The following is a 15,009-nucleotide window of genomic DNA, read 5'->3' as shown; positions in this document are numbered from 1 at the left end:
GCCACCCCAGGCAGCCCGTGGGTCCTCGCGGGGGGGCGGAGCACGCCAGCCCGGAAGAGACGCCGCGCCGCGCCGCGCATGCCCTTTCCTTTCCAGCTCCGGCCCCGGACGTAGCAGCCGCCGAGGTGAGTTTCTCCGTGGTCCGGGTTCCATCGGCGTCCATCCTGGCTCTCCGGGTGTTGTAGTCGCCGCTCCTCCCCTTGGTCGGGGCGGGGGGGCCACTCTCCCGCTCTCCGCACGCCCATTTTTGAGTAGTGAGAGGGGCCGGGGGCGCACTTCGGGGGGGGGGATAGTGGGGCGCTGCTAGAAGATTGGCGTCCCGTTGGCGGAGGCCGAGGAGGGCAGGATTGAAGCCCTTGTGTCGCGGCGACTCTTCCGGCGAGGTTAGGGAGACTGCGACCCGCTCGCCCGCTTTTGTTTCGATACGGAGTCCCTCACCCCGGGCCGCCTCTTTGCCTGGCCCTGGAGTTCTAGTCTGAGTGAAGAGGGGTAGGAGATGAGGGCGCGAAGGGCCTGGCCCTTTAATTTGGGGTCAGCGGCCTGACAAGAATGGAGGGCTGGCTCCCCTCCAGGTCCCCCCTGCATCCCTGAAGGTATGCCGCGCTGTTCCGCGCTAGGGACAGTTGCTGATATTCCCCCAGGTGCTCCGGGAATACAGACAGGGTTTGCGCCCGCCGTCCCCACGTTATACTGTCGTGGGGTGAGAGTGAAGTCTGGAGCGAACAGTAACCCTACTCCTGTTTTGCTCGAACGTCGTGGCAACTTTTCTCTCAAGCGTTTTTGGGAGGTGAAGGGGAGTAACTGGCGTCTTTCAGTTTTGCAGGGTTTGAAATTCTCTTCCCTGCATATTTTCTTCGGTGTGGTTTGAGTTTGCAGCCCATTGGACAGTGATTCCCTGGGGGTCGTTCTGGGGTCCTGAACTGGGTTGCTGGACCCTGGCTCCGTTGCTCAGAAATTCTCTTGATGTTGCGCTTCCTTCCAGATGTTGATGCCCAAGAAGAACCGAATTGCCATTTATGAACTCCTTTTCAAGGAGGGGGTGATGGTGGCCAAGAAGGATGTCCACATGCCCAAACACCCTGAGCTGGCAGACAAGAATGTGCCCAACCTTCACGTCATGAAGGCCATGCAGGTACCCTGGGGGCTGCTGGAGTGGGGTGCAGATGGAGGGATTTTCCACTAAATGTTCGAGGCAGATTCCAAGGAGAGGTCAGGACAGCCAAAGCTGCTTGCTGCCTCGAAGGGCACTGAGGTAGATACACCGTGAAAACTTGTTTACGCAATGTAGCTTCCTTTTGCACCGAGTTTGTAGATTCAAGCCTCTGGTTATGTCTTGACAGTCGTGTTCTGTCTTCCAGTCTCTCAAATCACGAGGCTACGTAAAGGAACAGTTTGCCTGGAGACATTTCTACTGGTATCTTACCAACGAGGGTATCCAGTATCTCCGTGATTACCTCCACCTGCCCCCCGAAATTGTGCCTGCCACCCTGCGCCGCAGCCGCCCTGAGACTGGCAGACCACGGCCCAAAGGTACGTTACGTTGTTCGTATAAAGTTTTGCTCTGAAGCTGCTCTTACTCCGGGAAGGGTATACGTGAAACTGAGGGGGAGGGGGCACAGAAGAGGTCTTAAAATACACCATTGGTGTCTGCTTTAGAGGGGGCTCTGGCATGCAGGACCTCAGCCAAGTCCTGGAACCTTTGTCCACTGCCGTGGGACTTGTCATGGAACCGCAGTCGGGTCAGGTCTTCGGGTCATCCCGGGAGATGCCATTAAACACAGAACATAGTCTGCGTCCAGGCACATGTGGTTGAGCGTTGAGTAACTTTTGCAGGATGGAGCAAAGCTGTTTACCACATGTGAAAGAAATGGAGAGTCTTCTAGAGTTCTTGGCAATGGAAGCAAAAATAATCAAAAGTCAAATAGGGGAGAACGGATGTGTACATAATCGTAGTGTGAAAGGTTGTGCTTGTAGGGGGATGGTGAATTACATTCTGGCTCGAGATCATGGCTGGCTCATTGTTGCATTTCGTCGAGGTTATGGTTCTCTTTCCTTGGGTTCTGAAAGAACTTGTCACAGGAACTTTGTAGGAGGAGCGGTTTGTGGGCTTGGGTGGTGATGAGGTGCAGAGATTCCTAAAAACAGATGATCGCCAGATTGTCCAGGTTCCTCTGGAGAGAGGCTTGGTAGCACTCAGGAATCTGTATTTTTTATGACTGCTTCCTAGGGGATTCTAGTGGTTAGGTGGGGTTATGTATCTTGGAGCAAAGGTTCTCTACTGCATCATGGAATCCCTTGGTGGGGAGTGGGGGGGGTTCCACTGTCTGCGCCCCTACAGATTCTGATTTGGTTGGCATTTATTTATTTTAGCCACTCACTGCAGGTTCAATCCTAACTTCTCATACTTAAAATATAGTAGACCCTTGAAACAATTTAAGGGTTGGGGTGCCTGTGTCGTCATTGTCCCCATCCCCACCCCTAACGCCATAGTCCAAAATCCATGGGTAACTTGATTTTTTGAAAACATTAACAGACTACTGTTAACCAGAAGTCTTAGCAATAACAAATAGTTGATTGACATATATTTTGTATATCGGTTTTGTACTGTAATCTTGAGAAAATCTTAAGTAAATATATTTTCTGTACTACTATATTACTTATTTATCAAAAAAGGAATCATGAACCCATGCAGTTCAAACCTGTGTTGTTCCAGATCAACTGCAGTCTACATTCTAATCGTGGACTTGGAGTAAAGTTCCAGGGTAACTAAGTAGAGAATACTAGATTAAACTTCCAGTGTTTATGAGAATGTTTTGAAAGTAGCTTTTTTTTTTTTTTTAAAGATTTTTATTTATTTATTTGACAGAGATAGAGACAGCCAGCGAGAGAGGGAACACAAGCAGGGGGAGTGGGAGAGGAAGAAGCAGGCTCACAGCAGAGGAGCCTGACGTGGGGCTCGATCCCACAACACTGGGATCACGCCCTGAGCGGAAGGCAGACGCTTAACCGCTGTGCCACCCAGGCGCCCCTGAAAGTAGCTTTTTAAGTCTGCCTTCATATATATCCCACAGCCTATAGTGAGGTGTGTGGAGAAGCCTAGGGCAGCTAAAGGACTCCTGGTGGCCTCTGTATTTATACACTGACTACTGGAGGTGGGGCTTTCAGCTTACGGTGCTGTTTGCATAGGAGATTTTCCACTTCAGAGATGGGTCAGGTTCAGAATTTTGGCTCTTCAGATGTTTGTAGAAATGGTTGGATTGCTTAATTTGCCGAGTAATTGGAAAATGTGTGTCTCTGTTGAGAAATAAATAGAAAAAAGCAATCCTTTTGCACATGGGTGGGATTTTAATTGTAAGTATTCTCCTAGACTTTTGAGGAGCCAGTGTCAGTGATGACAAAATTTCTAGCTGACAGCTCTGGGTCCAAGAGTTCTGTCCCCTTTAACCCATCATAATTAAGTTGCTGCCAGTGAGAATGAAAGAGCAGTTCCACTTTTCTTGGGCTGAAGGGGACAGAGATTCACAGTGTGGTTTAATTTGTATAGGTCTGGAGGGAGAGCGACCTGCAAGACTCACACGAGGGGAAGCTGACAGAGACGCCTACAGACGAAGCGCTGTGCCCCGTGAGTAATGAGTCATCTCTATCAGGGTGTTGGGGGAGAATCTCTGGATTTTCAGTCACCCTGGTGGGGGCTCAGCCCATAAAAGTGCCAGGGTGACCAGGAAAGATTTATCTCTGGCTGGAGTCCTTTATGTTTCTTGCCTTTTGCAGGGATTTGTTGGATGGGATTAGGAGAAAAGCCCTCTTCATGTTTAACTAAAGCAAAATTGAAAACTTTCAAGAAAGCAACATGCTTTTCTTAGTTTTGTGGTTGTGTTCCTGTGTCAGAAGCTCCTTGAGGGCACCCACTTAAATTATCTTTGTTGTTTTCTTAAAAAATAGTTCAAAGTCTTGTTTTCAAATAGCAGGTGTTTTCATTGACTTGGAATAACAGATGTTTGTTCGTTCAGTCAATTCATATTGAGTATCTGACTTGCCAGGCAGTGTTCTGGGAGCTGGAGAGACAGTAGGGTGTATAACAGACAAAAGACCTTTATCATTGAAATTGCATTTTAGTAGTAGGAAAGTGGTAAGCAAAAATGAATATATAATATGTCCGTTGCCTGGGTGCTACAGGGAAAAATTCAAGCAGGGGGATAGATGGTGCAATTTTCAGTGGGGTTTTCAGGGAAAGCTGAAGAAGTACGATTTAAGCAAACACCTGAAGGAAGGAGTCAGCCAGTGGCTCTCTGGGGGAAGAGCTGAAGGTACCTGGCTTTCCTAACCAGAAGACAGCAGGAGAGTCAGATGAAGGTGTGGGTCTCATAGCTCTGTGGACCGTGGTAGGGCTTGGGACTTTTTTTTTTTTTTTTTAAGATTTTATTTGTCAGAGAGCACACAAGCAGGGGAGTGATGGGCAGAGGGAGAAGCAGTCTCTCTGCTGAGCAAGGAGCCTGATGCAGGACTGGATCCCAGGACCCTGGCTAGTATCATCGCCTGAGCCGAAGACAGACATTTAACCAGCTGAGCCACCCAGGCGTCCCAGGGTTTGGGTTTGTTTTTTTTTGTTTTAAGATTTTTTAAAAAAATATTTTACAATTTATTTGAGACAGAGCACAAGCAGGGGGAGCAGCAGGGAGAGGGAGAAACAGACTCCCTGCTGAGCAGGGAGTCCCACATGGGGCTCGATCCCAGGACCCTGGGATCATGACCTGAGCCAAAGGCAGACGCTTAACGGACTGAGCCACCCAGGCGTCCCGGGCTTGGGATTTTTTAAAGAGTCCATGTCTTTGTTGAGAAGCAGTTAATTATGATATGAAAGCAAGGCATGAAGGGGAATTTTCATTAACTTATTCCACTTTTGTCTGTCTCTTGTCATGGTTCCTGATTCTTGAAACGTGAAATAGAAGTGAGCACTTGAGTGTGTTACTGGATAGTATGAAAGAATTTTTCCAACAGGCTGTCAGTGCAGAGAAAGTTAATGGTTGCTCTTATTAGAAGTCCCACCACATGCGGAATCAATCAAGGAGTAGATTTCCAGAGGATGTGAGGTTGGGCCTGAGCCTCGGGTCCCCAAGTTGAGGGGGGATGAGCATTTCAGGTGAGAGCAGCCTGAACAAAGGTACAGAGTTTCAGACATGGTAGCTTGCTTGTCGAGGGGGCAGGGGAGTGAGGGGACAAGAGCCTAATGATGGGTGTGGTCTGAAATGGGCCAAAAAGAGACCTCACAGAACAAGATTTACCGAGACTACGCTCCCTGTTGGTACTGTCATTCCCCACCGTCATGTGAACTGTAACATTTCCTAGTGGCCTCATGTAAAGCAAGTGGAAATAGTTTACAGCGATAATATTTTAAATCCAGTATAGTTTATCGTGTTATTATTTTTTAAGATTTTATTTTTAAGTGATGACACCCAACATGGGACTCGCACCTACAACCCCAAGATCAGGAGTTGCATGCTCTACCAGCTGAGCCAGCCAGGCTCCCCAAATCCAATATATTTTTAAATGTTATTTTAACATGAGACCTGTATAAATATTAATGAGATCTTTTGCGTTCTCTTAAATCTTGCCATCTTACATGTATTTTGCACACACCTCAGTTTGGGCTAGTGGCTGCCATATAGGTCAGGGCAGCACTGGATCTTTTATTTTATATGTTCTTTACCATGGTCATGACAACGTTGCTTTTTGCCTCTGTAGGCCTTTGTGTCCTTTATCTCTTTATCTGTAAGCTAGATGCTGATCATTTGCTGACATGGCTTTTCCTGCAGAATTGGGCTGGAGATTTGTCTCTTCCCTTGGTCTGTAACAGGTCATAACATATGATGACTCTGAATTGGTGTTTCTCCTTCCAGCTGGTGCCGACAAGAAAGCTGAGGCCGGGGCTGGGTCAGCAACTGAGTTCCAGTTTGTGAGTATCCTTGTTGGCTCTCCAAAGACAGTTGTTGTTCTGGTGTTGGCCCTGGGGGTCTGCAAGTTCTAGGGATAGGATACAGTGCGGTGGGTCCCGCCCCTTGTTGCAGTTCCTCCCCCCACCAAAATCCATGAATTTCAAGAGTTTTTACGTTAAGATACAGTATGCAAACTTTTATAAATACGTAAATTACTGAAACGAGTCCCCCAAATCAATACTACATGTGGCATATTGGTTTCTTCATTAATGAGCATCGTAATTGTAACTCCCTTAATTTCATGAACTAAAACTTAGGGTTAAGAATTATAAACTTGAGTGAGCTCTAGAACCAAGATGGCTGGAGTCACGTCCTTTCTCTTCAGATGGTGTGATATCGGGCACATCCCCTCCTTGCCTGTTTCCTCATCCTTAAACTAGACGTTATGGTTGTAGCTGTGTCAGGTACCTGTGAGGTTGATCTGGGTAGAATGCCCGGCGCGAGGTGGGCATAGCACTGTTGCAGCAACAGCTGTCCTGTGGCAGGTCTCCACGCACACGGGTGTTCCCTGCGCCCTTGTTAGTGGAAAGGAGGTGTGTGTGGCAGGCACCAGATCCGTCCTGTGCTGGGGATGTGTGTATTTGTGAACACACTCTTGAGTGGGTATCCATATTCCCATTTTACAGATGTGGAAACTGGCCTAGGAGGTGAATGTGACCTCGTAGTAAGAGGCGGGGCTGGGATTTATGGCCTGAGCTCTTGAGCCATACATTTGGGCCCCTGTCCTGTGATAATGAGGCCTGCTGCCTGGCGTGCTACTAACGCTGATGTCGTCTGTTTTCTCTTGCAGAGAGGCGGATTTGGTCGTGGACGTGGTCAGCCACCTCAGTGAAGTTGGAGATTGCTTTGTGTTAAATAAATTTGTTGTTTTGTGCCGACCAAATTTGTAGCCAGAAAAAAAATTAATCTCGTGTGTCCTGTTTGGTTTGCATTATGTGGCCTGAACAGGAATGATAGAAGGATCAGAATGTAAATGGGGCAAGACTGGATCAGGTTAAGGAGTTGTCCTGATGCAGGATGGCATTACATGTGGCTGTTCCGGCTGCAGTACTTGGCTTAGACATGTACCCTGTGTTCCAGCACATGTTACCCTGTTGAGTCCTGTCCAGTTTGGTTACCTTTGTGGGGGGTAATTGGAGATTGGGGCATCTTCACTAGGTGGGCCATGCTGATGTAGTTCTGCGGCATGGGAAGGTTGCTGCTATTTAACCCTGGAATTAAGTAGTCTCAGCCTTCAAGGCCTAGGGTTTATATGAATAGGAGAAAACAGAATCCAGACAGCACAAGCACTTCTGAAAGGGACTGCCAGCCATAGGAAGAACCCATGGGAGTTTTTTGTTTTTACGTAATCAAAATAACTGGTTGGTTGGAGCTCTTGCCATCCCAAGGAGGAAACACTTGTCCAGTTTTCCTGGATCCTTTATAAGTGGTGGCCCTCCCTACATGTGACAGGAGTAAATGGGTAAGAGCAGTGACGTTCCCCAGTGGGGCCAAGTACCATCTTGGTTAAGGTACCAGAGGGCTTTTTTGGGGCCATGAAGGCGCAGCCAGTGAGAAGTTCAGGGGCGCAATCCTGCAGACCAATTTGCTGGGTCAGATACCGGCTTAGGCTTGCAGATCAAACCACGCCTGGGGATGGTTGCTGTAAATAAACAGGACGGGGTCAAAGCTTTGGAGGTAGAGGCTCTGGGCCAACTAGCAACTCAGTCCATACCCGCCAAGGTAAGTTTTCAGTCAGCAGAACTGGCAGCTAATGGATCTCTGGGGACTTGGGAGTCCTATTTATGGGATGCTACGGGCCAAGCATTGTGCAGAGATGGACAGTTTACCAAGTGAGGTTCATAGCATTAGGCTCGGAAACAGGTGGTTTTGTGCTGGTGGCCACCTATTTCAGTCTTGATAGGCAGTTGTAATTTGGACCACAAGGTGGCAGCCGACAGCAACTCCAAAGGAGCGCTTAGATTTCGTTTTGAGAGCTGAGCTTTGTATTCTGAGCCACCAGGAAGTAGAAGCTTGCTTTGGCAGAAGGAGGTGGCGTTTGGGGAAGCTGTTTCAGTGCGGCCTTGGCTGCCTTGCCAAAGATTGCTTTTTATCCAATTTTTCTGCTGGCTCAAGTGATGTCAAGTGGTTTGCCCGTGTTCACACGCCTTGTGATTGTTTAACCTGGATTCCACTGTGAAATGTTAGCTCCCGGCCTTACTGTTTCCCACCAAAGCCGGTGAGCAAGCAGATGGGTTTCCTCTACAGCCTTGCTGATTTTCTGGCCCTTAAATTGTCACTTTCAGCTAGGGCTCCTTGCCAACCCCTTCTCTCATGATTTAAATTAGTTCCAGGGTGTATTTTCCAAGATCACCCAAAGACTCTGGGAAAACCCAAGGGATATAACAAGGTAGAGTCGTAACCCTTGGATAAAAACAAGCCAATGGAGGCAGCTTTTCTGCTAGCCAGCCCCCCTCCACCTACTTTGGTAGATTGAAAACCATTGCCAATCAATAATCATTGATCGGTGCTAATAAGTGCTCTGGGAAACAGAAACTTCAAGATTTGCCTTAAAAGACTTAACAGTCTACCTAGGAAAACAAAACCGAAGCTAAACATTAAAAGTCCATATGCCAGGGGCATCTGGCTGGCTCAGAGTGGTAAATGATGATGTCCAGAGTGAATTCCAAGTGCAGGGCAGGAGAGATGAATGATAGCTGAAGTGACCCAGAGAGGGGTTTGTGGAGTAGGGGAAGGGTGAGACCAGTTGGGGCGCCTTGCAGATGGTTTTCATCCTTTACTGGGAAATCAGAATATCAGATGGTGTCAGGTTAGGAAACTGGTCAAAAATTAAGGGTTTTTTGGGTAAAAACGGATGTTGACTATTACAAATGCCTAGCAAGGTCACCTGGGTGGCTGGTTACAAGGGGCGGGGAGAGGCCTACATGAGCACAGCCTTCAATGGGTGAAAACTTTGGGGCAATTTTGCCCATCTTCCAGGGTCAGTTTCCATCACAGCTTCACATCTGCCCACCAGCCTGGAAGCTCACCAGCTAAGCCCCATTACTACTACTCCCACCAACAAAGGTTCCAAAGGATGTGTAAGGGATTTTGGAAGCTGACAGCTGAAGATAATTTCCCTAATTTAACACAGACTTTCTGATATACAAATCCCCTTTCCCTGAAGCATAGTCCCCGTATAGGTAGTGCCAACAGCAGCTTTAAGTCTGTGATTCTCTAAAAGTCCTAACTAGATTTTTAAGAAGCAGCTACCATATGCCTATGCTAGGTGCTGGGAGACAGACCTTTCCGAGAAGGATGCATCCTCCAGCCCTGAACACATGAGGGCACACTGGGACACTACTTAACACGGATGCCTGGCCCGGGCCTCCAGAATGGCAACATGGGCCCATCGTGGCTAGGGTTCCCCATCCCTACCCTTGTATCCAGAAGCCAGGCACGCTGAGAACTCAAAGACCCACTTACGCTCAAACTGTTCTCCAAAGTTTGGGAATACCGCCAGTAGCAGCCCCACGGCATTGTGTGGGGTCATGGGCTCCTACTGCTTTAATGCTGAACCCTTAGAATGGATTGATCTTTTTACTTAGACCTTGGAGAAAGATGGGAGAAAGGAGTTTCGTTGATGGCACTAATGAGGATAATCATTTCAAAGCCCGAGAATGAGGGAGATCCTGGTTTGATCACTGTCTTGGGGACAAGGTTTGTCTATTTCCAATGAGTGTGAGGGACTTTTGGCTCTCGGAGGAAATATCGATGACTTGGGTGAGACGGCTATTTTTGGTTAGGTTATCAGGACAAGGACATGGTCTTAGGATGCTATGGAAGGAAGCTAGTGATCTACTGGCAAGTAGATGGCTGGGCCAGGGGTGGGAGCAGAAGTGTAACATCCTGCTACAACCTTCCCTCCTTGCCAGTGCCTCAGGAAGCCGATAACTTTGCAGAACTGCTGCAATCCCTTCCTAAGAGGTTCCCTGCCCCCAGCTCTGCCCTGCCAAGGTTATTTTTTGGAAACACAAATGTGAACAAGATATTCCCCAGCTTAAAATTTTTCAAAAGCTCTGTGTTGCCTTCTAGAGTCTTCTAGAACCTAAACGAGTGCCAAATTCCTTGCATGGCCTGACCGGTGTATCAAAACTTCACATCTGCCTACTGACACAAGGCTCCAAATTCCAGAACCCAGCTAACCTAGCTCGCTCTCTTTCTCAGCTCTTTGCATGTGGTGGTGCATTTACAGGGAAACTCTCCCACCCCAACCCTCTCAGGGCTCTTACTCATTTATTCTTCAGATTAAATATCACCTCTAAGAAGACTTTCCTGATAGAAGTCACTCCTACTTCAACATCAAGTTAGGTGTCTTGTTAGTGCCCGCCGCATCTCTCAGCTTGAGCAAGCTGTCTTGGAACTGCTTGAGCATTCGCTCACCCCTCCGACACCGAGCCTTGCTCTAGGGGCCTAGCTCAGTGCCTCGTATGCAGTAGCTCCTTTATCATTGTTAGCTGCATGGATGATATCCTTAAAGAGTTGTCTCTGAGATGCTGTCTCCTTAAGTGGAAAGAACACTTGTAAAATAAAAAAAAAATAAAATCTCTGCAAGCCTAAGTTGAGAATATAAAAGTACTGAAGCACATCCTTACTACAGAGTTTCTCCAGAATTAGGGGAGGCAGACCCAGAAATATATACCAAATGGTAAGTGGCCTAGTGGTTATGGCTAGATGTATTGGTGGCTTTCAGGGAGGTGCGAGCAAACGCTCTCCAGGGGAAGGCTAGTGGGTCTTCTGTGACCGGTGGGTCACCATGACCATCTGAAGTAAATGCTTTGGACTCACAGCATGAAGCAATAATGGTGGCTGGCCCAGGTGGTGCCCCGTGGAGTATCGGAGAAGGCTGGGGCTTCCTTGGCCTAGTCTAGGAAGTGTCTTATTTTCAGTTCTTTTGTTTTTTAGCTTTATTGAGGTATAATGGACATATAATAAAGTGCATATGTTTAGACATCCAATCTGATCAATTTTTACATACGGATATGCTCATGAAATCAAGATAGCGAACATATCCATCACTCCAGAAGTCTCCTTCTGTTAGTTTGTAACCCCTCGCTCTTCCCCACCCTCATCTCCAGGTAAACAGCGATCTGCTTTCTGTCATACAGGTAAGTTTGCGTTTTCTAGAGTGTTATAAAAATGGCATTACAAGGAATGCATTCTTCTGTAGTGTGCGTTCGTTTACTTCGCATCATTGTTTTGAGACTCACTGGTGGTGTTGCCTCAGGAGTTCTTCCTTGTTGCTAGGTGTGTATTCCGCTGTGCGGATATACTGCACATTTTTAATCCATTCGCCTGTTGGTGGGCCTTGGCTGTTCCCGGTTTTTGGCTATTGTGACCAACGCTGCTATGAACACCCATGTACAAGTTCTTGTGTGGACATATATTTTCAGTTCTCCCGGGTATCTACTTAGGAGTAGAGTCGCTGGGTCCTATGGTAACGCTGTGACTAACGTCGTGAGGACCTGCCAAACTGTTTCCCAGGGCGGCTGCCCCAACACATTTCCCATCTGCAGTGGACAAGTTTCAGTGGCTTCTCCTCTTCACCAATACTTGGCCTGTTCAGTCTTTTTATCGGAGCCATTCTAGTAGGTGCGAAGAGCTTGGATTTTATCCCGCAGATGATAGAGAGCTGATTAACAATGTAAAGGTGAGGATTGATGGGCCCAGGAGGGCTGGCTGCTTGGCAAATACTTGAAACCCTCCCCCCTTGCAGGAAATAGGAGGCTGAATCTGGGTCGGCACAGTGACCACACTTGGGCACTGAGTGGTCATGGGTAAACCACTCCGTTGGTAGTGACCACAAGACACATTCAGCCTGCTACCGGGAAAGGGAGGGGGGCAAATCCATCATTTGATTGCTCAGTTTTAGAAAGGGAAACTAGGACAGAATGAGGGCATTAAGGGGGAGAAATGAAAGGAATTGTTTAAAAAGTTACAGCCCATAGAAAGCCTGGAGCCGATTTCTTTTAAAAGTGCTTTATTGGAAACCCGTGATAAATGCATGGCACAAATCCAAAAGAACAGCCACTTGAAAAATAAGCCCTGCATGGTTTACTGACATATCAAAGAGGCCATTGTGAGGAAAAGGGCATCTTTAAAAATAAATAAATATTAAGCAGGAGAGGATACCCAAGCCCAGGGAATAAGGAGACCTTAAAAGAGAGCAAAAAAAAATGTGGCAGCCAGGATCAAATGGCATTAAAAATCTTTGAGGAGTACCAGCAAAAACTGTCCAAGTAAATAGCTCTAGCTTATTTAAGTGGGTGAAAAAGGAAAAAGCAGGAAGTCAGTGTGAGCTTCCGGCATCAGTTCATTCATGTGCAAAAAGCGTCCTAGGGGAATGAACAGCCAACCGACTCTGTGACATCTTTGCCTCCATCGCACAATTTCCCTTTCCCTCAAAATGAACAACCACAACGTTTTATTATGGAAAATTACGAATGTGTATGAAATAAACATAAGATGGTCACATCGCCACAGCGAAGCAATGGAACCTTGCCATCACCTTAAAAAGATCTCCCACGCTGCCTGGTTGTGGTTGACACCTTGGCAACCGATGTCTTTGTCTCTCTAATTCTGCCTTTTCTAGAATACTAGATAAATAAATGGAACCATTTATCTAATGTTTCTGTCTGGCTTCTTTTGCTCAGCCTCATGTTTTGAGATTCACCCAGAATGTTGTATGTACGAGTAGTTTGTTCTCTTTTATTGTTGAGTACTATTCCATTGGGGGGATGTATAACAGTTGGTTTAGTCATCTTGATTTCTTTTTTTTTAAGTAAACTCTATGCACAATGTGGGGCTTGAACTCATGACCCCAAGATCAAGAGTCCCATGCTCTACTGACTGAGACAGCCCAGTCTGAGACCCCAAGCATCTTGATTTTTTTTCTTTGCGCAGGCATTTTTGGGGTAAAAATTGAAATATACAGATCTTAACTCCTTCCTTTTTTGAAAAAAAGATTTTGTTTATTCACTTGTCAGAGAGAGAGAGCACACAAGCAGGGTTAGTGGCAGGCTCCCTGCTAAGCAAGGAGCCCGATGCGGGACTTGATCCCAGGACCCTGGGATCATGATCCAAGCTGAAGGCAGATGCTTAATGGACTAAGCCACCCAGGGGTCCCCATCCTTTTTTTTTTTTTTAGATTGATTTATTTTTTTAGAGAGAGAGTGTGTGAGTGGGGGTAGGGGCAGAGGGAGAGAGAGAGAATCTTAAGCAGATGCCTTGCTGAGCATGGAGCTCAGTGTGGGGCTGGATCTTACAATCCTGAGATCATGACCCAAGCTGAAATCAAGAGCCAGATGCCCAACCTACTGAGCCACCCAGGCACCCCTCCATCCTTTTGAGAATGGATATAACCATGTAACTCACACCCCTGAGAAAGAGAAAAACAGCCCCTGACATCCAGGAACTGGCCTCACCCTTACAGGAAGTGTTTGAAGTTGGCCTGGCACTCATGGCAAGACCCTGTTGTTCTCCTCTTAGACATAAACAATGCTGTCAAACAACACCACCAAACAAGGTCACTTTGTGACTCTGATGAAGTAGACAAAAAAATCAAGGCTTCTATTTTTTAATATATTTTTAAGATTATTCATTTTAGAGAGAGAGCACATGTGAGCAGAAGAGAGGGGCAGAGGGAGAGAGAGAATCCTCAAGCAGGCTCCCAGCTGAGCATGAAGCCTGTCACGGGTCTCGATCCCAGGACCCTGAGATCATAACCTGAGCTGAAATCAACAGTTAGATGCTTAACCGACTGAGCCTCCCAGGCACCCCAAGACTGTTTTATAATTTTGTCTAAGGACAGACAAAAATGAGTTCATGGTGAAAAGTACTGAAATACCAAAGTTGCCCTCTCCCAGCTCACAGGAGTAGACTGCTACTTCTCTACCAGTTATAACTTGAGCCATGTTCATTCCAGCCTCCTTCTAAGTAAGATTTTTGAAGATACTAATCACAGAATTATCTTGCTTTATGATAGCATCCAAACCAGAGCAAAGCCCTGCTTTCTTTAAATCTCCCCCCAAAATCACCCAACAAAAGCCCAAATCCTATAATAAATCATTCTTAACTCATTCTTGAGACACTCTCTGCTTCTCCATGGTATGTATTCTCCCTCATTGCAGTGAGCCAAAAAACCAACTTTGTTCAACTACAAGTGTGTCCTTGGTCTTTGGCTGGAGGGCATTGACTCCCCTGTCAGATGCAGAACATTTCACTTTCCTGTGGACACCTGTGTTGTTTGGTTATTGTGAATAAAGCTGCTGAGAACATTTGGCAGAGTCTTCTCGTGAACATATGTTTTCATTCTTGCTAGGTGTATTAGTTTTCTATTGCTGCTGAACGAATTACCACAAACTTAGTGGCCTAAAACGACACAAGATTACCTTACACTTCTGATGGTCGGAGGTCCAAAATGGGTCAGCAGGCCTGCGTTTCTCTGTCAGCTTTGAGGAGAATCTGTTCTCTTGCCTTGTCCAGCTTCTAGAAGCCACCTGCACGCCATGGCCCCTTCTCCATCCTGAAGCCAGTGGGTTAGCATCTTTAAATCTGCTCTCTCCTTTGGTCACCATATCACTGTCACTGAAGCTCCTATCTCCCTCTTTAAAGACTCCTTATTAGGACCTGCATTGGGCCCACCCAGAAAATACATGATAATATCCCCAACTTGACATCCTTAATTTACTTCTGCAAAATCCCTTTTCCCATGTAAGACAATGTATTCACCGGTTCTGGGGATTAGGATGTGGACATCTTTGGGGGGTCATTATTCTGCCTATCACACTGGGTAAATATGCCCAGGAGTGGAATTGCCTTGTTACTAGGTAGATATATGTTTAGCTTTATAAGACACTGTCCGCCAAAGTGTCTGTCAGCAATGCATGAAAGTTCCAGAAAACTCAAGATCCTCACTATCATTTGATACTGCCAGTGTTTTTTATTTTAGCCATTCTAATAGACTTGTATAAAATGA

At 46.8% G+C, this 15,009-nt stretch overlaps 1 protein-coding gene across 1 annotated transcript; it reads left to right on the top strand.

Annotated features, from left to right (window-relative positions):
• Nucleotides 1–982: 982 nt before the first annotated feature.
• Nucleotides 983–6,853, top strand: LOC100468897 (40S ribosomal protein S10; the record flags this gene model as incomplete). Its single annotated transcript, NM_001304905.1, is given in 5 exon segments — nucleotides 983–1,132; nucleotides 1,359–1,530; nucleotides 3,545–3,622; nucleotides 5,898–5,953; nucleotides 6,784–6,853. Coding segments are annotated over 5 exon segments (498 nt in total). The 3' UTR covers nucleotides 6,826–6,853.
• Nucleotides 6,854–15,009: the final 8,156 nt, after the last annotated feature.

The sequence above is a fragment of the Ailuropoda melanoleuca genome, chromosome 5, assembly GCF_002007445.2.
Source record: "Ailuropoda melanoleuca isolate Jingjing chromosome 5, ASM200744v2, whole genome shotgun sequence".
Taxonomy (NCBI): domain Eukaryota; kingdom Metazoa; phylum Chordata; class Mammalia; order Carnivora; family Ursidae; genus Ailuropoda; species Ailuropoda melanoleuca.
This window is presented reverse-complemented; position numbering and strand designations above follow the sequence as displayed.